The 27,785-nt window shown below is 48.2% G+C and overlaps 1 protein-coding gene across 1 annotated transcript; it reads left to right on the top strand.

The window, feature by feature from the left end:
• Nucleotides 1–974: 974 nt before the first annotated feature.
• On the top strand, nucleotides 975–27,191 carry NPEPPS (aminopeptidase puromycin sensitive). Its single transcript, XM_072356842.1, has 23 exons — nucleotides 975–1,245; nucleotides 8,314–8,398; nucleotides 12,440–12,517; nucleotides 13,785–13,906; nucleotides 14,792–14,899; nucleotides 15,876–16,076; nucleotides 16,720–16,816; nucleotides 16,922–16,955; nucleotides 18,286–18,400; nucleotides 18,784–18,948; nucleotides 19,189–19,293; nucleotides 19,634–19,694; nucleotides 20,359–20,468; nucleotides 21,120–21,183; nucleotides 21,545–21,684; nucleotides 22,782–22,916; nucleotides 23,206–23,425; nucleotides 24,020–24,162; nucleotides 24,528–24,584; nucleotides 25,077–25,184; nucleotides 25,350–25,505; nucleotides 25,617–25,664; nucleotides 26,747–27,191. The coding sequence occupies exons 1-23, from the start codon at nucleotides 1,123–1,125 to the stop codon at nucleotides 26,900–26,902; spliced, it is 2,631 nt and encodes an 876-aa protein (XP_072212943.1). The 5' UTR covers nucleotides 975–1,122; the 3' UTR covers nucleotides 26,903–27,191.
• Nucleotides 27,192–27,785: the final 594 nt, after the last annotated feature.

Raw genomic sequence — 27,785 nt, 5'->3', positions numbered from 1 at the left:
ACCCCCCATCCCCATTAGATGTATAGGGCTGGAGCACATCAGCTCTGCCATACACCCCCCCATCCCCATTTGATGTATAGGGCACATCAGCTCTGCCATACACCCCCCATCCCATTAGATGTATAGGGCACATCAGCTCTGCCATACACCCCCTTAACCCCCATTTGATGTATAGGGCTGGAGTACATCAGCTCTGCCATACACCCCCTTAACCCCCATTAGATGTATAGGGCACATCAGCTCTGCCATACACCCCCTTAACCCCCATTAGATGTATAGGGCACATCAGCTCTGCCATACACCCCCTTAACCCCTATTAGATGTATAGGGCACATCAGCTCTGCCATACACCCCCCCATCCCCATTAGATGTATAGGGCACATCAGCTCTGCCATACACCCCCTTAACCCCCATTAGATGTATAGGGCACATCAGCTCTGCCATACACCCCCTTAACCCCCATTAGATGTATAGGGCACATCAGCTCTACCATACACCCCCCATCCCCATTAGATATATAGGGCAGATCAGCTCTGCCATACACCCCCCCCACCCCCATTAGATGTATAGGGCACATCAGCTCTACCATACACCCCCCATCCCCATTTGATATATAGGGCCGGAGCACATCAGCTCTGCCATACACCCCCCACCCCCATTAGATGTATAGGGCACATCAGCTCTACCATACACCCCCCACCCCCATTAGATGTATAGGGCACATCAGCTCTACCATACACCCCCTTAACCCCCATTAGATGTATAGGGCACATCAGCTCTCCCATACACCCCCCCCTATTCGGTTCACTGCGGGGCGGGGCGGCGCGCACCCGTTACGCAACGCGCTCTCGCCGCTCTACGTGCGCGGCCGCGTGGCCGCCGCGGCGCGCGCACGCGCCGTCCCTCCTCCCCTCCTCCTCCTCCTCCTCCCTTTCGGCCTCCTCGTGTCGGGAGCGCGCGCGCGCCCCCGCCCCTCCCTCCCTGCCTCCCTCCCGCCGCCGCCGCCGCCGCCGCTCTCCGTATCGCTGCGGGGTCGCCGCCGTTCGCAGCCCCCCCCCCTCCCCCCTTTCCCCTCTCTCCTACTCCTCCTCACCGCCCCGCCGCGGGGGGGCGCTCTGCGCCATGCCGGCTAAGCGGCCCTTCGAGCGGCTCCCAGCCGACGTCAGCCCCCTGAACTACGGGCTCTGCCTCAAACCCGACCTCATCGACTTCACCTTCGAAGGGAAACTCGAGGCCGCCGTACAGGTGAGTTTAACCCCCCTTTAAGGCCGGGCAGGTGCAGGAGGGCCCCCGGGAGCGGCTCCGCCCCGTGAGGCCTGTTCGGGGTGCGGGGGGTCGGGGTAGGCCGCGGCGTGAGGCGGAGGGAGACGGGAGAGGGTTGGGGGGGTCAAGCGAGCGTTGGGAGGGATGTGAGGAGCTGCTGGGGGGGGGGTGGGGGTCCGTGGGGGGATCTGAGGGTCAATGGGGGGGGTTGGGGGCCTATGGGGTGTGTGGGGGCCTATGGGGTGTGTGGGGGCCTATGGGGTGTGTGGAGGCCTATGGGGTGTATGGAGGCCTATGGGGTGTGTGGGGGCCTATGGGGTGTGTGGGGGCCTGTGGGGTGTGTGGAGGCCTGTGGGGTGTGTGGGGGCCTGTGGGGTGTGTGGGGGCCTGTGGGGTGTGTGGGGGCCTATGGGGTGTGTGGAGGCCTATGGGGTGTGTGGAGGCCTATGGGGTGTGTGGGGGCCTATGGGGTGTGTGGGGGCCTGTGGGGTGTGTGGGGGCCTATGGGGTGTGTGGAGGCCTATGGGGTGTGTGGAGGCCTATGGGGTGTGTGGGGGCCTATGGGGTGTGTGGGAGCCTATGGGGTGTGTGGGGGCCTATGGGGTGTATGGAGGCCTATGGGGTGTGTGGAGGCCTACGGGGTGTGTGGGGGACTATGGGGTGTGTGGAGGCCTATGGGGTGTGTGGGGGCCTATGGGGTGTATGAAGGCCTATGGGGTGTATGGGGGCTTATGGGTTGTTTAGGGGCCAATGGGAGCTGCCTTGCGGTGCTTAAGGCGGGGTGGTTGGAGCCCCGAGGTATTGCAGCATGGTGAGACCCTCTCCTGGGGTTGAGCTCACCCTCGTGACCGCGGACCCGCAGGAGGATGAGTAAGTTTGTGTCATGTGGAAGAAATCCTGAAAAGAAAGGGGGAAAAAAATAAATAAATAAATAAAATACGGCGTAAATGTTACGTGCCGGTGTGTCCATAAAGCACTGCAACGTGCTGCCTTAGAGCTGCGGATATTCCCCATCTCTTCCACCTCCATCCCAAGCACATATTCCTGTCTCGATGCCCAAGTGCTGCTTGCTTTTACCCCACTACAGCTGTGGGGCTGCGCTGCAAATGGGATCACTGCAATCAGCCTGGTTAAAAATAACACGGGGGATGGGGGGGGGAGGGGAGCGGCGGGTTTTTAAGCCAGGCTGTGGCTGCTGGGAGAGAGTGGGGTTGAGCTGCAGCCGTGGAAAGTTCGTTTTAATCCAAGAATCGTGTTGGTTCGGGGAGCTTTTCTGATGGGTTTGGTGTGGGGTTGGTGGATTTGAGACCCGCTGGGCTATGGGATCATAACGCTGGGCTATGGGATCATAACGCTGGGCTATGGGATCATAACGCTGGGCTATGGGATCATAACCCTGGGCTATGGGATCATAACCCTGGGCTATGGGATCATAACCCTGGGCTATGGGATCATAACGCTGGGCTATGGGATCATAATGCTCTTTGCTGCTGTTCAGGGGATTGCTCAATGGTTTCTTAGAGCAGAGGGTACCACCTGACAGTGCAGGATTCTGGACTTTCCGACCAGCTGAGGGCATAAGGAAGAAAGAATATCGATGTGAAAGGTTCAAGGTTGTCACCAATTCAGCTCTCGTCGTGGTGAGCGTGTTGTTCCCTTTGTAGAGAGAAATGGAGTAGGGGGATGTTCTGCAAAGCCTCTGATACGACACGTCTTTATTCTTAAGTCTCTAAGTCACATAACAGCCATAGGTGGAAGGATTTCCAGGCTGCATCCCAGCTGTGTGCAGAAGGTGGATGCGGTGAGTGCTGCAGATCTGAAGCTCGCTTGGCTGCTGCTGTCCCCAGCCGTAGTGAAGGCGTGCTCCAGAACATGAGAGGGGGGAACTTCTGCACCTAATGGGGAGAAGAAGAACCAGCTCTCCAACAAGGCTGGGGTGGGCAGAGTGTTTTTAGTGCAAGGGAATGGCTTGCTCAATGTGCTAATGTTGGTTAGTTATGTATTAGAGTTGAGTCTGGAAGGAAACAAACGGTGTGCCTTCTCATTTGGTTCAATGAAGGACCTGTTGACCGTTTCTACTAGCAGCTTTAATAAGGCGGAGTGGGGTTCATCCTGTTTTCAACATCCCTTGTGCAGGCACGGAGGTGGGAGTGATTTAATGTTAAAGATAAACTGAATGTCCAGGATTTTGGGGTAAGGAATGAAAATAATCCTTAGATCAGCTGCCTCTTCCTGAAGGCCTAGGAATGGTTTTGAATGATTAATAAAGCACATTCATTAGCCCCTCTGCCCCATATATATAGCTGGGCGAGTGGTAATCCACCTTCAGTACTGAAAGGGGCGATGCTTTCTGACTTGCCAGTGCTGAAATGGTGACACCCAAGATGAATCTGGGAATGATGGGAACTTCATTATATACTTCAGAAAACATTTGTTTGCTGTTTTGCATATTTAACTGCAAACTGGTATTAGCCAAGGCTGTAATTCTTAGTCAGGGCACCGGGAGCAAACGCTTTGATGGGTGAGTTGGTGCTGCTGACTCTTAAGCAGGGTTTCATCTTGAGTGCCAGGCCCTGAGAAGGGTGTGATGACCCCTCGTGGCTGTGGGCACTGAGCTCAGGGAGGTGTTTGTAAGGAACTGAATGAAACACTTTGCTTTTTTTGCCCCCCCCCCCAGTAAGAAATGATGCAGCTCTTCCATGGCTTCTTCAGATAAGCGTCAGAGGGTGAAGCCCTTCGTGATTGGAAAGATAAGGAGCTCGCTTCAGTGTCAGCAGGGAGCAGGCTGGTCTCAGAGGCTAAAAAGGAAAGGGTGCGTGCCTGTCGTTTATTAATGGCACTTGAAGTTTTCATGCTAGGGAAGTGACCCTCTTGTCTGGTAATTGTTGTTCTTGATATAGGAACAATGATCTAATCTGTCCCGTGATAACATTTAATACCTTCGCTTCTTAAGTATGTGGCAGCCTAAATATGAAGTTTTGAGTGGTCATCTGAGATTCCTAAATGGTGTAAATTGTCCTAGGAGTATGTTGGAAGCCTTGTAGAATTATGTAACAATTATATAAATGGACAGTTTTCCATTGGCATGCTTTAAAACCCAGGAATCCTCGCAGGTTCCCTCTGAAATAGGCCCTTGGTCACAGCCAGGGTGGGACATGGGGAGGAGCAGATGCTGTGTGTCAGCTGTGGGGCTGGAGCTGCACTGCCTGCTATGGGAGGGAATTCTCAGTGCTGTCACAGCTCTGAGTGCTCCCCTGTCCATGCAGGGCAATAGATGCAGTGCTGCCTTCCTGCTGCTGGCTTTGGGGAGTGGAGCAGTGATTCACCGCTTGCAAACTGCAAAGCAACACATCGTCTACGGAAGGAATTTACAACCTGAGGTGGATGGCTCATTCACGGATCCTACCCAGTCCCTTCAATGCGTCTTAGGGATACTCTGTTATATTTAGCAATGTTTAACCTGTATCTGTTGCTTTTAATAGGCTGATAAGGCAGAGTGAGCTAAGCTAAAGATATGCAGCCTTCCGATCTCACCGCATACCGGTTAAAGATTGACACTCTAATATGTAAACCTTGAAAAATTAAGCTGTCATAGGTGTAGTATTTGTGCTCAGCATCTCCTGAGGTGGGCAGGGGGATGGTGAGTGTCATACACAGCTCTATTATCCAGCTCTGTAGTTTGCATTTGCAGTACGTTAAATTAGGTCTGAATTTGGGTAACGTGAGCATTAAAGGTGCTGTGCTGGGTGCTGGAACCTGCTGCTCCTCAGTCACGTGCAGAAGAAGGAATCTTTGCTCCTTTCCCCTCCAGTTCTGTATATCACAGTGCTGAGGTGATTGCGCTGATATCAGTTACAGAGGGATTTACTTGTCCATGCTGACTGTTCTCTTCTGGCCACTGTGGATGGATGTAGTGGGGATGGTCACCGGAATTAGGGGGATTTTTGGTCTTGCCATTGGTAGTTTTACTACTTGGCGACCTTGATTTCCTCTAAGATACGAAGGAATAAAACCTTTTAATACTTTTCTCATTGCATTTAGGAATTCATATAAAGCTGCCTCGTGGATAAGAACTGAAGTGATTTTAGTTGACTGTTTTTAGAGTGTAAAAGCGTGCGTTGATGCAATGCTGCATTAAGGAATGTATTCTGAAGCAGGGTTACAAGCTGTAATTAGCTGGGCTTGCAAAGGGCCTTGGAGATTCAGTTTGGGCTGCAGAAGGTGCCTTCTGGAGCACCCAGTGCTGCGTTTCAGGTAGGCTGGCATTCCACAGAAGCCATTCAAAATGACGTTTCTCATGTCCTGAAAGAAACTTTTTCCATCAAGTCCTTTCCTGCTTGAGAAAATAAATGGCCTCACAGCGGCTTTGAGTCATGTTTGGCACAGCTCTGCAAAGGTCTTCATTGTTTCTCACTGTCAGAATAACAGTGTAGGTGCCACCGTGCTCGCAGCCCCTGCCCCTGGGCTCAGCCTGCCCATAGGAGGAAATGTAAGTGGAACACAAGTGGAGGAAAGGAGCTGCGCAGCACTAAGGCAAGAGTGATTTCATCTTTTTGTGCTACATGAACATTGTGCTGGGCACAATAGTTGAGTAATCAGCTTTTTCAGCTCTTCTGTGCAGCACAATATTCCCTCGGTAAACTTTTTGGGAGCAGCTTTAGATGTGATCTCCTGTTGGGGGTGAGATTTGCCTCCCCAGCCGAGCATGGAAAGGGATCTGCTGGGCTGGGAAAGCATCAGCACCAAAGCATCCCAAGGTGTGCAGTGTGTTATGGGGCAGTGCTGGCTCTGAATGCTGTTGGAGCTCCGTGGGAAGCAGTGAGAAATGAGCTGCGAAGCTTTAAGCTCCATTCCATACCCAGTGGGGCTGTGCTGAAGGTTCTCATGAGATAAATGGGTCAGAAGCAAAGCATGGGTGGTTCGCGGTTCTGTGCTGGTGGTGTTCCTACAGGTGTGTCTGTTGTCGATTATCTGAGCCATCAGAGGGAACAGGCTCTTGGCCAGGACCTCTGCATCAACACGAGAACCTTCTTTCCTCAGTTCAATGAGGAGAACCTCAGAAGTGCATGGTCCATATCTGTGCTGAGTTTTACCCTTCATCGTTCAGAGTTGGAGGGTCCCATGTCCCATCCTGGCTCACTCAGTGCCTTTAAATGCCTCTTCCGTAACACTTTGCAGGAGGCAAGGAGTAATTGCCTTTCTAAGGAGCCTCTGAATTGAGCTCCGCTTTAAGATCAACTTTCTTGTTCTGCAGCACAGTGCTGCACTGGAAATTCCTCTGTCCTCAGAAGAGGTCATTTTTTACAGATCAAGTCTATTGTTAAATCCAGTATTGTCTGCAATTTGGACAACTATTTATGCATCTTGAATTCTTAATCCAGAGAGATTTGGATTTGCAGATTGAATAAAGGTCTTCACAAGTACTTTTGTATAAAAAAGATGTTTCTCATCCTTCATTTTTCTGTGTTTTTTAGAAGACCTCGAAAAACCCCAAACCTTAAAACCGTGATGAAAATCATCGGGTGTGGATCTCTGCTTTTGGGGAGGTGTTGCAATCCTTCGGTTTCACTCACACCAAATGGAAAACGTGCATTTCACATTGCAAGTCTGTACTGGAAGCATCAGCTCCAGCTTGAGCTCTGCAGCTGTTCCATCTGTTAGCTTCATGCCTTGCAAGCGTGTTGGATCCATTGCTGCGGAATCCCAAGTCGTTCTTTGGGATCTGCTCTGCTGCTGGAGGGAGCTGCAGCTGCTTGCTTCAGCAGCAGGGGTGGTGAGAACAGGAGAAACTCCTGGGGGAGGTTTGCCTCCGGTGTAGCATCTGAGAGGGATGGCTTTCCTTGGAAATCAGGTTATAGCATTTGAGCAGGCGGATTATTAGATTAAATGGGCCGTTCTTACGATGCGTGAGCTGCTGTGAAGTGACAACGTTTGAATTTCTTAAGCCTCTCATCACGACCAGATTTGGGTTTTGTGTACACAGTGACTAAGGAAGCATTCCTTCAGTCAGCCTGGGCAGGAGGGCTCAGGGCTGAGAGCTGCTGTGCTCACCTCCTTGGATGCCCATTGTGCCCCCCAGCACTGATGCTCACCCTTTGCTGCTGCGGCTCTGCTGGTAGAGCACATTATAGGAGCAAATAAGCAATCAAGAAGGGGCTGTAAGTCCTCATGCTTTAAGGAATGAGGTGTCTGCGTACGGTTGTGCCTTTGTTAAGATGCTGTTGGAGAGATTCTCTTCACCCTGAAGAGCTGGCACTGCCTGCTGCCTGAAGTGGTGTCCGGCTCCATCCAGCATGCTGGTTTGGGTGGCTGCAACCCTAAGGTTCTGAATAATTCCTAGTTTAGTTCCCAAATATTTAGCCCCTTTTGTAATTAATTGATATTTAATTTGAATTCTTCTGTGTTTCGAGCTCTTGCATCCAAATAGGGAGCTGGCACAGGGAGGCGGTTTGTTACTACGCTGGGAGCTGGCCACTTGTTAAATAAAGCAAAGTGTGTGTAGCCAAGAGCTGGCAGAAGGAAAGCTTTCAGGAAAATGTAAAGGGAATTTCTTGGCAGATGTTTTTAACCTAAGAACTTCTTACAGCATCAGCACAGTGCACAGAACGCCGCGCTGTAGGTTGTGCTGCTTGCGATCTCTGGGAGATGTGGGTTTGTGTTCACAAGCATTCCACTTGTTCTGCAGTCTCCTCTGGGTCGCCACTGAAAGGAAGCCTCCAGCTCTTTATCTATTTTCATTGGTCTTGGATTCCAGGCATGTACAAGGGCCCTATTGTCCAGCGTACGCACTGGTATTGAACCTTCAGTCCATTCCCTTAAATAATTTACAGTATTGATAAGCAGGGATGGAGGGTTTGAATGGGATTCAGGTACTCAGGTTCTGAAAAGGACAAGAGCAGTCGATGGAAAATCTTTCTCTTCTTTGCCCGCTGGAAGCACGTGGTGGTGTGGGAGTCTATAGATGAAGTGGAGGTGGGATTGCCTACCTCACTGGGGTGCCCTCCCCCCTGTGCTCTCTTATTCCTAATGCTGAGGATGTTTCTCTTACAGGTGAAGAATGCCACCAACCAGATTGTGATGAACTGCGCTGACATTGACATCATTACAGCCTCCTATGCACCAGAAGGAGATGAAGGTAGGGCTGCTCTTCTGCTGCTTAATGGTAATGTCTTTTTGACACAAAGTGCTGCTGCCAACTGTTATCAACTTCAATGGAAAAGGTATCTAATCATTGCAGAAGCTGACCTCCCTGTAAAGCATACAGTAGGTTCCCCAGCCTTCATTCTTATCCCATTCTTTTGTGTTGCCTCAAGTTTCCTTTGTCCCGCTCTCACGTTTGTGTGTCACAGGCAAAAGGGTGACTGTTGTGACACGCTTTATTTGCACAGTGGGTACCTGCATAAAGAAGTAGGAGGACAAGGAACTGTGTCAAAACCTGGTTGTGAATTAAAGGAGTGAGTGTGGCCATGGAGAATGGGTTAAGCTTCCCAGGTATGGCTCCCCAGCAACTGGAGGCCTTGGAGCAGTGGGGGCTTGTACTGAACCCCTGCACAAGGAACCTGCCTTTCTTGGGCCCATTCTCATCCTCAGGCTAACAGAGTTTGGTGCGGCAAACAGAACATCTGCAGGGAGTTTTTGCATTTAAATTGGTTGGGCACTTTTCTTTTTCAGTGTAGTGTGAAAGAAAGCAGAGGTGCTGTCGCAAGCTGCAAGGGAAGCAGCTCAGAGCGTGAGGGGAGGAGCAGAGCTCCTGTTCCATCCAACACTGTGCCCCAGACCCACACCACCTACTGACTCCTTATTTTGCTGCTGAGAATGATCACTTTCCACTCAAGTCCAGGGAAGTTAATAAAATAGAGAGGATGTTTGTGTGTCGTTTGTGTGCTTTCGGAGCTGATCTCACTGTCCTTCAGGGGGTCTGCTTTATAAATCCTTTAACAGCGGTGTTACTCTCCTTGAAGTATTAATAACAGAGCTTACGGAGGCTCACGGAGGCTTTTTGTCTCTAAAACTGAGTAAATTGGAAGTCAGTTTCTGTAGCTTGAATTCCTTCATTCTGATTTCAGCTTTCGTGGGTCTCTGGACATGAAGGGCTGCAGTGTAGGCGCTCACCTCTCCAACTGCTGTAGCATAAATACCAGAGGTGCAATTTAGCATGTTTTCTGTAATTACAGTCTGGCTTCATGGGGTTAAAACATATCTTTCAGGTTGGTAAACTGCCAAATAGTATAATGGCTTTGGAAGTAAAATTGCATGAAATTGGCAGACTGTTTGCTGGCACCTGTTGATACAGATCAAGTCAGTCTTACTAATGCTTCTATTGTGCACAGCTTTTCTGGATGGTAATTTTAGAACTGCTCTCAAAAACCAAAGATGAAACGTGGTCCCATTGAAGCAACAGAAAATCAGCTACATCAGCAGTTTGCTCCTTTGGATGAGCCTTCTTCATATTGCTTATGGAGAATGAGTGAGCTCAGTTGCATGAGGGTTTCTCCTCAAAGGCTCCACCTGTTTGTTCTTTGGGGACAGCAGAGGGATTCAGCCTGTTTGTTGGTCGATCCCATCCCACCATAAGTGGGGGCCTATTTGAAAAGCAAAACACAACCCCACTCTACACCCCAACCTGTGTGCATAGGGCAGCGTTCCTATACAACCAGCTTGGTTTCCAGTATTCCCACTCTGCCTTTGCTGTGTACTCTATGTACGTCTGACACCGGTTCAAACTGTTGGCGAGGATCCACGTTTGTAAGTATGTAATACAGAAATTGGCATCATTAATTGACGTTTCCATCTCGTTACCGTGCAGTTTCAGGAAGTACTTTGTAGGATGACTGTAATTTGTTTAAAATGCTGCTGTAAAATCTAATCTGCAGCACTCCCAGTCCGGGAGAGTCTCTAGCTCTGATTTGGATGCCTTGATTTCCAAGGCAGCTCTAGCAGCTTTGTATTTTCTCATGCTATTTGGTCCAGACTGTGCACTAATGTGCTAGTGATTAACTTGCAACCTTGCAGTGCCAGACTCTCCAAAGTGAGCAGGCTGCCAAAACCGTGTTGTTCTCCTCGGGAGCTTTTGTGTTCAGTGCTGGTAGGAATTCGGGCGGCCTTTTCCTGCAATTACATCTTTGTTGTGAGTGGTTCTCTTATAAACGACAAGAAGTATTGCTGCTGGTTTTCTGTGCTTCTTTTTGCTGTGGGTTTAATTATTAGCGCTGAGTCGTCAGTTCAGAGAGCGTAGCTTTGAATCTTTCATTTCTCTTCTATTTTATATATATATATATGTATATTCTACAGCCCTTCCACAAGACTGAGCTTCCCATTGCTGAGGGTTCAGCTGACTTCTCTTAGCAGACAAAGCCAAGCAGGTCTGTTAAAGTGGTCGATCTCAACCCGCTTACAGCTGATCTTTAAACTCTTGGAGCTTCCCAGTCCAGCCCGGAGTTGTTTTCGATCCTGTAAAGATCTTTGTCTGTTTGCACAGCTAAAGTTGTGTCACGGTGTTGCCCAGCCCGAAGGCCGAGCAGCGCGGTGTGAAAGCAGCACCCATGTGGTTTGTGTGCTCTGTGAGCAGAGGGTGGTGTTTGCTCTGGCTTAAGGCTGAGAGCCTCGTATTCCGCACAACACATCACGTTTGTATGAAATAAAAACACGTCTCCAATTCCATTTACTATCTATAGAACAGCTTATCTGAGCATCTTGAGAACGCTCAGCCTCTGGAGCTGCCTACCTGGGTTCTTGTAGTGACACTTGAGCACGGAAGGCAGGGCATGCTGTAAATTACAGCCTTGTTTTAAACAAGCTTTTCGTTCTGATTGCACAGCCAATGGAGCAGGAAGCCGTTCTGTTTTGTCCCTTTCAGTGATTCTTAAGAAGGCAGCGTGTGTTTCTGTGCATTTCCCAGGCTGGATGTGGCTCTGGGCAGCCAGGTCTGGTGGCTGTTGACTCTGCCTGTGGCAGTGGGTTGAAACAAGATGATCTTTGAGGTCCTTTTCTCAACCCAGGCCATTCTGTGATTGCAGAGGCTGTTTACTGGATCGTTCTGTAAAGCTCTATGGACCTTCCCTGCTATTTCAGGTCCCACACTGTGTTTTCCTGTTGGATTTGCAGTCAGTGCATGGGGTGGGCAGCTCGTGCTGGGAATGCTGTCACTGGACACTGGTTTGAGCATATCCTGGATCTTCACAAACTGTTCTGACCTGCCAGATATTCCCCATGAACCTGGAGTTACCCATTCCTGCACGGCGAGGTGTATTGCTGTGCCCAGGGTTACCCAGCTGGTTCATTCGAGGCACCGACGTGCGGTCTCTCTTTCTGCTGATCTGTTTTGGTGCAGATTTGCATTCCTTAGAGATAGCTGGTTATGGCAACGGTTAATTACAGGGGGACGAAGATAGCAGAACTTGCACAGCAAGGCCCTGTGCAGCTATTTTAGACCTGTGGTTGGAGGAGCGTCGTCGTGCATCACTTCTTGTGCCCCAATGGCACTCAGGGAGCTGGGATGGAAGGAAGGAGCACCAGGACGAGGTGGGTCTGTCCATGGGCTCCAGGGCAGCTCAGCTCTGCTGGTTCCCTCCCCCAGCCCTCCTGCTTGCTCTCATAGTTCAGATGTTTGCATCTACAAATAGATCTTAATGCTGCGTGAATGCCGGGCTGCTTAATATTCCAGTTGGTTTTGGATGCCCTTGCTGAATGGTGCCACAATCTCCAAGGTAGGTCTGTGGATCTGAAGACGTGCCTTAAATAAAACCAGCACTGAGTTTTTCTTAGCGATTGTGCCCAAACAAAACCACCTTGCTGTGGGTATTAGTGTGCTTTTGAAACCAGCCCACAAATTATTAGTTAAATCATACGCGTTCTGCTCAGGATAATTAACAGGACTCCTGCTGCACTAATTTAAGCCTTGAATATTGAGGGAAAACAGAGCTGTTTCTTACTGTTTTCAAGGGTTGGAGTAGTGTTGCACAGGCTGCTGGTGTTGCTGCACATTACAGGTCTGAAGCAGGGCGATGCACCATCAGCCCAGACAAAGCTGGCATTTCTTTGGCTGCTCAAAACCATCCTTCTGGATTCAAAGCCTTCCTTGATTTGCTGTTGGATGCGGCTGATCAGGTTCATCTTAAGCGCTCAGGAGATAAGAATCAGTGGATCTTATTTCAAACCAAATCTGTTTCTCTTTCAGAGGTACACGCCACAGGATTCAACTATCAAAACGAGGATGAGAAGGTTACCCTCTCCTTTCCCAGCACCCTTCAGAAAGGTAAGAGGTATTCAGATGCTTTCAGCTCGCTTTGCCCTGTGCATTTATGGTGCTTGCATTAGCAAAGCTGGAGCAGCAGCTGTGTGTCCCCTGGAGGTTGAGGGAGTGAGACGTGAGCTATCAGCTGTCAAGCTGAAGTAGATTGAATTCTGAGGATACCTTAAAGTTGGAGTTCCCTTTTCTAGCTGAAAGAATGCAGTTCAAGTAAGTGCCATAAAAAGCTGCTATTCTAATCTGTTTCTCTAGGAAGTGCTTTGATTATCTCTGTGACCGTTCAGTGAATGGATACTTAGAGAGCGGGCAGCACAGATTAACACCTGACTTAAGAAACCTCTTTTACAAGGTCCCTTTGGGATTAAAATGGTCGAGATTAATGGGAAGCAGAAACGATAAGATCACTTTGACTGTGGGCCCCTGGAACTGCAGAGATTGTTTCCTTAATGGTGGTGTTTGCTTCTAACATGAAGGTGACTCCAATTATTTACCTGCTATTGGGCGTTAGGCTCAAAGCTATTTCTGTCACATACTGATGATCTCTTCTCCTCTTACTGAGAAAGAGCTAATCTGAGTTACTGCAGTATTTTCCTAGGCTTGAATGCACTAAATCTTTTTGAAACTATTGTGTGTTGTGGTTGTTTTTTTGCTGTGCTGGGTTTGTGGGTTGAAACTTTGCTCCTTGGTTTGGATGAAGCTGTTTTACTTCATCTTTTCCAACACAAATGTAAAGGTTGTCAGGTGATAAACTGCTGGCGTTTCATTCTGTTGGATATTGGCTTGCTGCCTTTCTGATCGAGATCAGCTTTCCCCTTTTACACCGAGACATGGAGGGCAGAATAAATCCTAAGACTAATTGACTTAGAAGCTTGAATGCAACCAGTGCTCCACTTTGGCATTTGCAGTGGGTTTCAGAGGATGAATAGCCACATCCTATGCTTTTGCAAAGAAAGAGCTGTGGGATCAGACTTAGCAAATAGCTCAAGGGAGATCTCTCCTGTGTTGTGTTTAGAGGATGAGGAGTGCTGCAGGAACCTGTGGTATGATATGCCTGGCTTTGCCTGCACTGGTTTTGATGCTTAGCTCTGCTGGGTCTCACTTTTTTCATAAGGAGAGCAAAGGGTTTGAGGGGGGCTGCCAGAAAACCCATGGGTGGGGATGAACTGAAGAGCCACCTTCAGAAAGGCAACGGTCCAGCTGAGAAGCCCAGATCTGAGCCAAAGAAGTGCTCTGCGGTGTATCCATATCAACATCCAACCTGCTTCTGTTTCAGGGACGGGAACGCTGAAGATAGACTTTGTAGGGGAGCTGAATGATAAAATGAAAGGTTTTTATCGAAGTAAATATACTACCCCTACTGGAGACACACGTTATGCTGCTGTCACTCAGTTTGAGGTATGGGCCGTGTTTCTGTTTTCAAGGGATGTTATTCTTCTTGTGGTGTTTGTTCTGCAGAGCTTTCGTTCTGCTCTGGGTAAACTTCACAAATGCATTCTCTTTCTCTTGCTCCTCGTGGACGGGCAATGCTAAAGCTGCCCTTTATGCTGTGTCTTGAAGGTCAGTGCATTCTGAGTCTGGCACCTACCCCAGCCAACAGTCATGCTGATGTGTGATGCACTGTATTATAAATAAAACAGATGCGGTGTTTAGAAACATCTATTGGTGTAGATGTGGTCAAACACATCTGGATAACTTACCTCTTTATCTTTAACTTGCCTTTATCTCAGCATCATAATGACATCCAAAAACAGAGCCAGAAAATGGCTCAAGCGTTATGTAAACCCTGGTCAGGAGGACAGAATTTCATTGCATATTGTGATTTCATAGCTGCGTGCCACATGAAAACATGGAGAGCTTACCCTGTACTCACAGAAGGTTCCCTTTGGGTGCTGGTTGGTGTTAGGATGTGGGTAGGTGGTCCTGTGTGTGCTGTCTGGGAACGCCTGCGTGCCCTTCTGCTTTCACATGACTGAGCTTTGCTCCTGCCATGACTCTGCTAAATTCTGCTCTGACTGTAGAATTCCATCGGAGCACAAAGTGCTTTTTAGCTGCTTTATAAAGGGAAAAAGAAACAAAAAGGGGGAAATAAATTATCACTGTAGTAACAAAATGCTTTAGTAGAGGGGTCAGGGGGCGTCAGTGAGGAGGCTGCACGGTGCCATCACCACCAGACAGCATTAATCCAACTTCTTGCCCATAAAATATACCTATTCTTTGTATGTTTCCATTGCAGCAGCTTCTTGTGACTCCTTGGCTTAATGTTCTTTCTTCTTCTTTCAGGCTACTGATGCTCGCAGAGCTTTCCCTTGCTGGGATGAGCCTGCTATTAAGGCAACGTTTGATATTTCATTGGTGGTTCCGAAGGACAGAGTAGCTTTGTCAAATATGGTAAGTTCTTGGTGCACCAACTGTCTTCTGAATACAACTCTACTAAAGGCAGCTGCCTGATGGAAAGTGAAGTGTGTTTGGTGACTTAGGAATGCAGTCTGTCGTAGTAGCTATGAGTAAGCAGCCCTGAATTGAGAGAAGCCTTAAAAGATGCTATTGTTATTTCAGATGCTAGCACAAAACCTAAACAGACCTTACAAACCACAGTGGTGCGTGTTTGTTTTCTTAGCTAAAGTCTAGCATATGTCGTGCCACGTGCTGCTTGATGAAGAGTGACTTGGGGTGAAGGGGGGGGGGGAATAAAAACAGCCAACCCTTTGCATGTTTGTATAGCTGCTACAACTCGAGATAAACAGGCATGGTTTTTTTGCCCTGGAGAATTGCTGAGCAGAAATTAGGGTAAGATGTACGAGTGGAAGTAAATCCAAGCAGGCATTCTCAGGTTCCCGTTTTAAATACGGTGCAGATATTTCTGGAATGTGCTTCTGGAGAAGAGCAACGTGAGGTTTGAAAATGGGTTTTTTTTTTTCTTTTTAGGTTTTTGTTTCAGTCAGTTCAGTTTTATTTCACTTTCCTGGTCCCCTGGGAGAGGTCTGGCTTTGCTCGCTGACCACGTGGTTCTGGTTTCTGTTTCAGTATTTTCTACAAGCCTCGTGCCTTACTGAAAACTGCACAATATCCTCTTTGGAGGGAGGCAGCTGATAGCTAACGTGTTCAGCTGCCTTTCCAGTAATAGAATATAAACTATATAGTATAAAAGAGCACCTGCCTTTCCAGTAATGGAATATCATGTGTATATTATAGAAGCGCGTCTCCATGCGTGATGGGGCTTCTTTTAGCTAAGGGGGAAAGCTGGGTTATCAAATCAGGGAACTTCTTTCATGTTCAACATGTGATTCCTAATGATGCAGCAGTTCATCCCATGCACTGCAGAACAGTTTCACTTCCACAAATCTGCTTCTCTTTCATGTTGAAGAATGTCATTGACCGGAAGCCATACCCAGATGATGAAAACCTGGTGGAAGTCAAGTTTGCTCGCACCCCCATCATGTCAACATATCTGGTGGCATTTGTGGTGGGAGAATATGACTTCGTAGAGACCAGGTCCCTAGATGGTGTCTTAGTGCGTGTTTACACTCCTGTGGGCAAAGCTGAGCAAGGAAAGTTTGCATTAGAGGTAAATGCATCCTGGGTGATTTGGTTATTGCTGTTGTGAGCTCCTGCAGGGCTCTGTGTTAAAGGAAGCTTTGCTTGGGGGCGAACTCATGTCTCTAATGAGAAGAAAAGCACACGTTTAGTCATTTTGATGTATAATGTGATCCAAAGATGATGAGGAATACTGAGGGGAAGGGTACAGCCTGGGGGAGAAAGGGGATGGGAGCCTTCCAAGGCATAGGGGATGGGAGCCTTCCAAGGCATAGGGGATGGGAGCCTTCCAAGGCATAGGGGATGGGAGCCTTCCAAGGCATAGGGGATGGGAGCCTTCCAAGGCATAGGGGATGGGAGCCTTCCAAGGCATAGGGGATGGGAGCCTTCCAAGGCATTGGGGATGGGAGCCTTCCAAGGCATTGGGGATGGGAGCCTTGCAAGGCATTGGGGATGGGAGCCTTGCAAGGCATTGGGGATGGGAGCCTTCCAAGGCATTGGGGATGGGAGCCTTCCAAGGCATTGTGCTCTGGAAGCTGGGAATGAGTCTGCTGGAGGAAAGCTTGTATGTGCTGCTCTCATAGGCTGGTCTTGGCCATCAGGAAGCTTTTGGTTTTACCAATTGTTCCATGTTAACAAAACATTGACCAGGTTTCTCCTCTTCTCTCTTACAGGTTGCTGCTAAAACTCTGCCTTTTTATAAGGACTACTTCAATGTTCCTTACCCTCTTCCTAAAATTGATCTCATAGCTATTGCAGATTTTGCTGCTGGTAAAGTCACTCACTTTGTTGATGAACTGTATTTAATTTGAATTATAAACATTTAGGAAGAGGTGTGTATCCATATCAATAAACCTTTGTATTTATTTTATAAAGGTGCCATGGAGAACTGGGGCCTTGTTACTTATAGGTATGCTGTTAAAATACTGTCTTTCCCCTCCTTTGTTCACTAATTCTTAGCAGTAACTGGATTAGTTGTAGGGAACTGGCATCATCCCAACTAAGACCAAATCAATACCTTCAGCTCTTGCTTCAGTTTGAATCGTGGTGACTCCTCACACTGAACCTTAGGAAGGCAGGGATCAGCTCTGTAAGCACTGAGGGTGTGAGGGTTTTTAACTGCCTGGCAGCACTGCCTGTTCTCCAAGAGAACTTCCCTTGGCTGTTTTTTCCCCATCCAAGTTACGCTCCTGCTGGCACAGCTGGAATGGTTTCTTACTTGACATTGTAGGCAAGTTGGTCAACAGCAGCAGCCACATGATTATCATGTCAATGAGAAGTACTAACTTGCCTTCCTTTTCAGTTGTTTTTTTTTTGTGTTCATCTGATCAAGCTTTTGTCGGGCTGATCCTCCTTCGTTTTGTACCTTGGGCTCGGAAACTTTGGACTTCAACTAACCTTTGAATTTGGCCTTAAAAAACCCACGACTTGCAATGGATGCTTGAGTCCAGTTTAAAATCTATGTCTTAAATTATTACAATTTTGATGAAATCTTTTACTTCTTGTGAGGGGGGGAAAAAATAACCCCACCTACTTATCTTGGATGAGCAGAATTCTCATTATTTTTTAAAGCCTTTCTTAATTTTTTTGCTGCTTCGTTTTTTTTCCCCCTTTTTACTCTCCATTTGGCACACTTGCTTTTATCCCCTTGGGGACAGAAGGTTGGCACAGTGTGTGTGTGGAGTTCTGTCCCCTCGGAGCACAGCAAGTCCTGAAGCTGTGGCCACCCCACATCCTTTGCAATGGGGTGTTTGCAGAGGAAGGTCGTGTGCCTGAGCTGGGGAAGCACTTGTGTGCTGTGTATGGAGGAGCTGCATGTCTGCAGTGGGTGTGTGACACAGCTGGAGAGAGCTGGGCTTCCTTTGGGGATGAGGGAGGCAGAGGAGGCTGACTGTGCATACACCATGCAGTGCAAAGGGAGTTTGAGTTAAGGTGAGACTTGTCGTGTCCCCCCCCTTTCCTTCCTAGATTAAGTAGGTGAGCTGTTTTATACATAAAGCATAAACTTTCTCGTTCCTGCTTGGGTGATTGCACTTGTCTTCTTGCATGCCGTGAGGAACTGTTGCTCCAAAGCATTCCAATAAGTGTGGAACTTACCAAAACAACGTCTAAACTGAAATACCTCCTGGTTTTTATCGGTTGTACCGATCACTCTGTAGCTTGTTTAGCTTATTTTAACCTACTTCTGCTGTGTTTTTTAACCTAGGCTTATTTCAGTGACCTCTCTCTTTTCAATACAGGGAGACTGCATTGCTCATTGACCCCAAAAATTCCTGTTCTTCATCTCGCCAGTGGGTGGCTCTGGTTGTGGGACATGAACTCGCTCATCAGTGGTTTGGAAACCTCGTGACCATGGTATGTAACAGTTACAGATACCAGTTGTTGTGGACGTGTGCTTCATATCATCATTATTAAGTGTCCTTATTAAAAGCGTCCTGTAATAACAGACATGGTGTCTTACCAAAAAAATTGCTTTATTATCCGTTTCTTCATTACAAGTGTGTCCTGTAAAGGTACTTACAGATCTTCCTTCTAAGACAGGAGAAGACTAAGTGTGCTCATTGCTCTTCTTGGGCTGCTGACTCCTTCATAGGGAGGAGCTGGTGCTCACAAGCGTTGCCTGTCCCTCTACCCTGTGCTAAATGAGGACATTAACGCTTTCTCTTTGCTCCTGTTTTCTTGTTGGTGAAGTGAAACCCTTGGAATCATTTTCTTTATTCCACCTTCTTGTTTTCCAGGAGTGGTGGACCCATCTTTGGCTGAACGAAGGCTTTGCCTCCTGGATCGAGTACCTGTGCGTCGATCACTGCTTTCCAGAGTACGACATCTGGACTCAGTTTGTTTCTGCTGATTACACACGAGCTCAAGAGCTCGATGCCTTAGACAACAGTCACCCAATTGAAGTGAGTCTTGTCCTTCCTGCTGGTTATCTCCGTTCTTTTGTTCCTATTTGTTCCCTATTAAGAAAGAACCGTACACTCATTCATAATGCAAAGTAAAGCCCAACACTGCATTTAATCTTTGTGGATTGTCCTGGATTAGATGTGTACTTCCTTCAGTGAGAGAACCCCTAAAGCAACAGAACAAACAAAATCAAAGCATTGAGGCAATTAACTCACTGCTAATTATCCTCTTCATCGCAGGTTAGCGTTGGCCATCCATCTGAAGTAGATGAAATATTTGATGCTATTTCTTACAGCAAGGGAGCATCTGTAATCCGAATGCTGCACGACTACATTGGTGATGAGGTAGGAAGTCTGTTGTCAGGAGCTAACTGTAGGTTAACTGCACTGCAAAAAGCTGAAGTTTATGTCTATGTGACTTCTGTGTTGGGCTGTATTTGAATTTAGCCAGGAGAAATGAGGCGGTGGGAAGAGGCAGAAGTGAAATGATTTCAGTGCTAAAATCTTGAAGGAAAACACGTTAAGAGTTAATCTTTGTAGCAGCAGAGTGTAGGAGGGAGTTACAGGTGTATGTGTGGGTCCTGGGATTCTTTGGTTGATACTTGAATGTGAATGCAGCGTGGAGGGAGGACAGGAGGGACCTCTGCTATGGTGCCATTACATGTATTCAATTGTTTGTTCCCAGGACTTTCGGAAAGGAATGAATTTATATTTAACAAAGTTCCTGCAGAAGAATGCAGCCACAGGTAACTGCTGAGCATTACGTGATTAAGAAATCTCATTTCTGGAGAGAGAATTTTTGGTGCTAATTTGGTGGTTTCTTACGTAGCTGCTCTTGCAACTGAGTAACTGGAAAGCAGGAAATAATGGGTTTGTTTCCAGTTTCATGCAGTGTTTCCCTGCACAGCCAGAACTCAGCATCCTCTGGGGGTTCTGTCTCTCAGATGGGGTGATCTGCAGGACCTGCACTTGCTGGTGATGAGCACGTCCACGTAATGATAGAAGTGGAGCGTGGTGTTTTGCCAGCTGCACACCATGCTTGGCACTATTGATTGCGTGGATGAGTAAACAGTTCAAAGTCTGCTCTAACATCTCTTTTCTTCAACCTTTTTTTCTTGGGTGTCATTCATAAACATGGAATTGGACCCTCAGCTTTAAGCAGTCCGTGTGGCTCAGCTGGTTCTTTTGGCCTTTTGGAAGTTTCCTCTTCCCCTCTCCTCACATGCAGATGGCTTAAACTATTTCATTTTCCTCTCCCATCACCTTCACAACTTGACAAAAGGGCAGTGGAAATCCCAGCAGGCAAATGGGAGCAATACCACAGCTCCAACCCTTCAGGGCCCCACATTGTAACAGTGTCTGACATGGTGGGGCTTTGGGGGGGTCCTTAGTCAGACTTTTCTTCTACAGAGGACCTCTGGGAAAGCCTGGAAAAAGCAAGTGGTAAACCTATTGCTGCTGTGATGAATACATGGACCAAACAGATGGGATTTCCACTCATTTACGTGGAAGCTGAACAGGTGAGTTGTGCAGTAATTCCCCTTACTGGTTCGTTTCAGATCAGACGTTCTGCCTTTTAGATGTGTTTAAGATCATATTTGGTGGTTTCCAATAACTTAAATACCGGAGTGTGGTGCAGTGAATGGCTTTGTTTAGTGGCAGGTCTGTTTCTACAAAGAGGGGAAGAGGAGGAACCCAGTGGAAAGTGAAATAGAGTTTATCCACAGACACTCTAGGCCATGTGCCTGGGGTTTGCTGACATGGCCCGTTTGCTCTTTGTGTTTGAAAAGCTGCAGGGGCAGTGGAATATCTGCTGTAGGCCCCCTCAGTGCACACTGTTCTTCCAGCTCCATTTTGATTGTGCTTACCCTGCAACATCACAGGATGAGCTGGGATTAGTGGCTGGAAAGTGAAATCAGACCCCAAAAAAGCAATGGGTAATTAGGGCACGTATGTCTCTACAATAGTAATGATGAGTAAACTGGAATGAATCCTTGAGTTAACTTCTGTCTGTGGGGGAGAGTGGAAGTGATGCAAGTTTAAGGAGTGCACAGAAGGTGGGATGTATGGAAGATGAAGTTAAATGTTCCTTTCTCCTTTAACTCCGTGAACACTGAAATAAGTTGGGATTCCTTAAGAATCTGATTTGATGTTTTGCTTTTATTTTTTAGCAAGAAGATGACAAAGTGTTGAAGTTAGTCCAGAAGAAGTTCTGTGCCAGTGGACCATATGCTGGTAAGATGAGGGCTGGGAGCAGAAGCAGAGTGTTCATTCCTTTCTATGCAATGACCGCAACATGATCAGACAGCTGCACTGCTTGGCTTTGGGTGTTTAAGTATTTGGTAAGACTTCAGAATTAATATGAAGCTGAGTGCTGTGATGCTTTCCATGTCCTCCTGCTATGGTGAAAGCTGCAGTCTTCAGCTCAGCTTTCATTCTCTGCCCATGTCCGCTTTAAGGGCATTGCTGCCATTGGAGGAGCTCTGTAAGCTGCTGGTCTTATGGCTGTGAATAAAGAAAAATGCCTTGGATGGAAGTCAGCTCTATTTCCTTAGGCCCTTTTCCTTAGGCCTCCCTTGTTGTTGGTTTGTTTTAGGGGAGGATTTCCCTATGTGGATGGTCCCCATAAGTATTTGTACAAGTGACGACCCCACCAGTGCCAAAATGCAAGTGCTGATGGACAAGCCAGAACTGACCTTGGTTTTGAAAGATGTTAAACCAGACCAGTGGGTGAAGGTGAGTGGCCATAAGGGAGCAGTGAGTTTGGTTGTCACTCTGATGTTCTCCTTCGTTCCAGTTTCTTCTTCCCTCTCTTATTCCATGCGATCTCGTATTTGTTGTGCAGGGGCCTCTCAGTGCTGCTGGATATTGGCTCCTGTCTGTAATGCTTAACGTGGATCTTTTCCCTTCAGACCTTTGTTTGCAGGAGCAGTCTACACAATGTAAACTGGAACCTTCTCAGAGTGTGAGCCCAGAAAAGCAGAGTCCCATTAAGCAGAGGCAGCTTTTAAATACGGTGGCTTTTTCAGTATCCCGTGGCAACTGCAGGTTTAGTTTAAGTCCATTCTGAGCAAAAATAGTCCTGTTTGTTTCTCGTTGGCGTGAAGGTTTTCAATGGGTTTTACCAGGCAAGTAGGAATCTGCAAGTGGAAAAAACCCAGTGCTGAGATGTGCTGCAGACACAGGGCAGAAGCAGGACTTGAGAAGGGAAAGGCACCAACTGACTGCAGGAAGGTAGTGAGGTTTAGAACTGTGGTTTCTGAGCTGTACTCTGAGAGCAGTAAGAGTTATTCCAAGTCAGATCTTCCTGCTTTAACTAATGGGAGTATTTCAGCCATCAGCTCTGTGTGCTCCCTGCAGTCCCCACATCTATCTGCTTCACCCTGGTGACAGAGAGGCACATCACAACCAGCCCCAAGGCCCCAACAGGGGTGAAGATGCTGATGATCTCTGCCTTCCTACCCCAAAATGCAGCCCTTCAGGCTTACTGTGCATGACCTGCTCTTATGCAGGGCATAAGAGCATCTATCTCCTATATTGAGATACCAGCTCTATATCAGAGTCATGTCGAGGTTACAGAAGTGAGTTCTGTAGCATGGCCAGTCTGCCCTGTGTTGTACCTTCTGCACTGTATATGCTTCTTCCTACCCTTACCCTGGTTAGGAGTGGAGGTTTCTCTTTCCTCCTTGCTCCCATCCTCTTTCCTCATGCCAGCTCTCTCTCACCTACCATACCTCTTAGTGAGCAATCCTTATTGAGAATAAAACAAAACAAATCCTTCTTATTAATTATTTTCCCTGGCTTTTAATTCTTTGCTCTTTGGTGCATTTCAGTTAAACCTCGGGACAGTGGGTTTCTACCGCACTCAGTACAGCCCCGACATGCTGGAGAGTTTAATACCAGCCATCAAAGACCTCTCCCTACCCCCCGTGGACAGACTCGGTCTGCAGAATGATCTTTTCTCTCTGGTAAGCGAGCTGTGCTGCTGTGTCTAATAATGAGATCAATGCTAGTGACAGAAACGGGTGTTTGAAGAGCCAGTCTCTGTTTTTAGAGGCAAAGCACCCTTGGGATTACTGCATGTGTTGGACTGTTAGGTCAACAAATCCAGACTTGGTAAGGCTTAGCCCTTACCTGTGTATGGAAAGCACTGCGTGCCCTGCGAGATGAGCACAGCCTTATTTATAAGGCAGCGAGCAACCGAATGCCTTAATTCTGCATAGAAGTAAAACTAATCTGTGTCTTTTCCTCTCCCAGGCCCGAGCTGGAATCATTAGCACTGTAGAGGTTCTAAAAGTCATGGAAGCTTTTGTGAATGAGCCCAATTATACTGTGTGGAGCGACCTCAGCTGTAACCTGGAGATCCTCTCGACTCTTTTATCCCACACAGACTTCTATGAGGAAATCCAGGTGTTCGTGAAAGATGTCTTTTCACCAATAGGGGAGAGACTGGGATGGGACCCCAAACCTGGAGAGGGTAGGAGAACTCACTGTTGGGTTTCACAGCGTGGTTTTGGGTTTTGAAATAAAGAAGCCATTGAAATGTTGGGAATGGCAGAGAAGGGAGGAAGAGGAAGGGCTGAGGAAGGCATTTTTGAGGGGTGTTTTTATGCTTAAAAAGCCAAACACAAAGCCAAACACAAAGCCTCCCTTTCTCAAGTGCACGTTAGAAGGGTGAACATTTCCCTGCCCAGTCAGTGGTTGATTTCAGAACTCTCTGCTGTAGGTTTGCATCTGTTGGAGTGCTCCAAACTTCTTGGGCTGTCGGGGTGGGAAGCCATGTAGGTTCACATTCACTTGCCCCAATTAGTCCCAGTGTGAATCCAACAGGTTATGATGACCAGCCTGGCTCAGATTGCCGGCTGTGTTTGGTCCAGTGTTTTATTCTCCTGATCCTCTTACTGTTTAAAAACTAAACTATCCTTCCAATGGCACTGAGGAGAGCTGGGAAGTCGTCGTTTCTTTATCCACTCATATGCAGAAGGATTATTTTGTAGCTCTGTGCTTATCAGCGTGGGTGGAACAATGAAAGGATGACATTCATTCACTGTTTTCTCCTTCTACTCCTCAGGTCATCTAGATGCCCTCCTGAGAGGTCTGGTGCTGGGCAAACTAGGTAAAGCTGGGCACAAAGCTACCTTGGAAGAAGCCCGACGCCGGTTTAAAGACCACGTGGAAGGAAAAAACATCCTGTCAGCTGATCTGAGGAGTCCTGTAGGTTATCAGAGGGTTTGGTTCCCACCTACACTGCCACATCCAGGCTCTGGTCTCTGGATGGTGTTGGTTTTGGAGGCTGGTGGACGTGGATTGGGTGTATACAAAGTGCTTGCTGGCTGTCAGCACGTGGTTCAAAGATTTCATGCTCTGTTTCTTTTGCTGAAGCTGAAATGAAGGAAGGGGGGGTTGGCAAAGCCTCCTTAAAATTCAGTGCTAAAACAGAAGGGGTCGGTGCAGCTCACCTGTCTGAAATGCAGCCCAAATGCACAGCAGCTGTTTATTGCAGAGCCCATTGACCCCACAGTGAGCTTTGCATCTTTCCAAGTGTGATGTGTGATGGGCGTCTCTGTGCTCTCTCTCAGGTCTACGTCACTATCTTGAAGCATGGAGACAGCACTACTTTAGACACCATGCTCAAGGTGAGTGCACGCTCCTTTCTTCACACAACCAGCTTAACTCAGTGAAAGAGCTGAACCTTCCCACCCCTGTGGGTTCATTGTCTGAGCTGGAGCTTCTGTGTAGCTGAGCCCGGTGGGGTGATGTGCAGATGATGAGGTCACTCAGCCTTAAATGTGCTCCTTGGTCCTCCAGTGGTGTGAAATTGCCACCTAGTGGATTGCTGCCTCTCTCATTGTAGGATCATTTCCCATTGCTCAGAGGCACGGTTCTACTCGGCCTTATATAAACAGTGGTGAGGATCAGCTTGTTACTAATGGCACTTTCTGCTCATGCATGTGGAATGAGAGATCCCTCATGTAGATAACTGCCACGTTAGTCATGAACACATTCACTTTGTCATACCTTATGCTTAAAGACGAACCCAGCAGCGTATCCAGCAAGGTGAGCAGTGCCAGGTGATGAGAGGTGGTCACTTCACATCTGTGCTAACTCTATTTGCTCTGCCTTTGAAGCTTCACAAGCAAGCAGACATGCAGGAGGAGAAGAACCGAATTGAGCGCGTCCTCGGAGCCATCTCCCAGCCTGAACTGATTCAAAAAGTCCTCACCTTTGCACTTTCAGTAAGTTAATGGGAAAGCTGTTGTATCTGGGAAGAGTCGTGGCTATTCAATGGGGTTTATACCTTAATCTGGGCAAAGGGGAGAAGGGCTGCCCTGGGTATTTGTTAGCAATGCGTGCAGCTGGTTGGAACTGCTGGGAGTGTTTGTTGATGTCTTCGTCCCCAGGAAGAGGTACGTCCCCAGGACACGGTGTCTGTCATTGGAGGAGTGGCAGGAGGCAGCAAGCAGGGGAGGAAAGCTGCATGGAAGTTCGTACGGGACAACTGGGAGGAACTTTATAATCGATACCAGGGTGGATTCTTGATATCCAGACTAATAAAGGTACGTGGGGGCTCTTGAGAATGGCTCCATTCACACGGAGGGCCCCAAACGGAGCTATAGATGAAATGCTGGCTGCTTACCTTTGCTTATATATGTGTTGTTTTCCTGCAGCTAACAGTGGATGGGTTTGCAAACGACAAAATGGCAGCGGAAGTGAAGGTAAGAAGTGCGATCGATGGAGGTAACCAACTTCATTTGCCATAGATTGGCTGCTCTGAGCTGTAAGCACCTCATGGGAGAGCCGTGAGTTGGGGGTCTGTGCCTCTGAGTTGTTGCTGCTTTGAGTTGTTCCATTGAAATGCCATCCATGAGCAATTCGTGACACAGCTGCTGACAACCCCTATTCCACGAGCTTTGCTTATTACCTCTCACATGGTAAGAATGAGCTCGGTTCCATGCTGTACATCCAGGTTTGTGCCATAAGTTGTGCCGTTCAATGAGAGCAAGGCTTTGAGAGTGTCTGCAGGGCTCTGCTGGCTCCAGTATCCCCATGGCTGTGAGCTTTGGGAAGCACTCAGGCTTTCTTTGCTCCCTGCCTGCAGTTTGATGGGTGCTCCTTGGCAGAAGAAACACAAAAGTCTGGCCCTCAGTTACTGCTTTCCCATGGAAATCTTCAGTGTCAAACAGTAACTTGTTTCCATCACAACTCCCTGCTGGAACACGGGGTTGTCTGTGTGTCACCCCATGTCTTATGTTGGTGTGTGTTGGGGTGAAGGTGAGGATGGTGCCCACAGCCATGTGCTCAGCTGGAGCTGTAAGTGAGTGATCCAAGCTGGATGTGGCTCTGGGCAGCCCTGCACATAGCAGGGGGGTTGGAACTGGATGTAGGCATTGCTGTCCTTTGCAACCCAGGCCATTCTATGATAGAGAGGTGCTGCAGGGATGAACATGAGAACCAGGAGGTGCCCAGAGGTGGTTTGTATGGCAGGCAGCAGCACTCAGAAACATGATACATAGAGCAGAGCTTTGGCAAAATGGCCCTGAGCATCACTGGGTGCACCCAGAAAATAACACACGGGGTTTGCTGCTCATGTGTGCCTCCCACTGCAGGGCTCAGCCGTGCAGGATGGGACGGAGATGGAAGCAGAGCCGTTCTGTTGCAGCCAGCAGAGAAACCTCATTTCTTCCTATACAAACTCAGAAGGAGGCTCAGAGGGAGGGGGGGGTTCAAACACAGCCCCACCTGCAGCCATTGGGCCCTTCTCCCCCCATTAACGCCCTGCGGTGTGTTTTATATGCAGGCTTTCTTTGAGAGCCACCCGGCTCCATCCGCAGAGCGCACCGTCCAGCAGTGCTGCGAGAACATCCTGCTGAATGCTGCCTGGCTCAAACGGGACAGCGAGGACATCCATCAGTTCTTCCTGCACAGGAAGGGTCCCCCCCCGACCACGGCGTGAACCTGAGGTGCTGCTGAACCCCACTGAGCATCCGTGGGGGTGTGGGGATTAGGGGGGGGGGGAGGTGGGTGTAGGGATGGGAGGGAGGGAGGGAGGGAGGTGGGGGGGGAAAGGAGGAGCTGCTGCCCCACAGCTGATTGCTAACGCCAAGAATTTGGAGTCTTTTTCTCTCCCGTGGATGTGGATTGGACTGTGAATGTAGCGAGGTGGTTTCCTGCTCACACTCCAGAATTAAGATTCTTATTCCAATTAATCGCAATTCAAGGCAAAGAGGAAAGAGAGAAAGAAAGAGAGAGAGAGGAAAAAAAAACCAACAACAACAACCAAGATGTGTAAATATGATAGTAATAAAATAGAGCATAACAAAACTGTGAAACTTCCTCCAGCCTTGGTGCAGTGTTGAACACCCCCCCCTCCTGCTGATGCTTTTTAATGCCCTCCCAACCCCCCCCCATCCCAAATAGAGGAAACCCAGCAGTGTGAGGTCAGGAACCTTTTGGGGCAGGAGCTCAGAAGGCAAGAAGCCAAACAGCTCCCAGTGCATTTGGGGGGGGGGAGATGTTCCTTCAGCCCCACATCAGATCATAGGTTCCCCCCCCCCCCTTTTCATGTTCCCTCTCAGCAGAAAGAGCAGCTTTCTGTCTCTTCCACTTGTTCTCACGTCCTCCTTCGGGATTGTACGGAAGCACCTTTCATAGCTGCATTAAAACAACAGAACCATTCACTCCGTCTGTCCTTTTGCTCCTTGCTTTTTGGTCCCCCCCCCAGCCTCACAATGCAAACCTGCCTGGCTCTCCCACTGCAGTCAGGGCTGGGCTTTGCTCCCACCTCCCCGCAGCCATAACAGCGATTCAATGGCTTTTCCTTCCTTTCTATGCCGTGG

The sequence above is a fragment of the Excalfactoria chinensis genome, chromosome 24 (genome assembly GCF_039878825.1).
Source record: "Excalfactoria chinensis isolate bCotChi1 chromosome 24, bCotChi1.hap2, whole genome shotgun sequence".
In the NCBI taxonomy this organism is placed as follows: Eukaryota; Metazoa; Chordata; class Aves; order Galliformes; family Phasianidae; genus Excalfactoria; species Excalfactoria chinensis.
The sequence above is the reverse complement of the archived record's forward strand: the minus strand, read 5'-3'. Positions and strand labels throughout refer to the sequence as shown.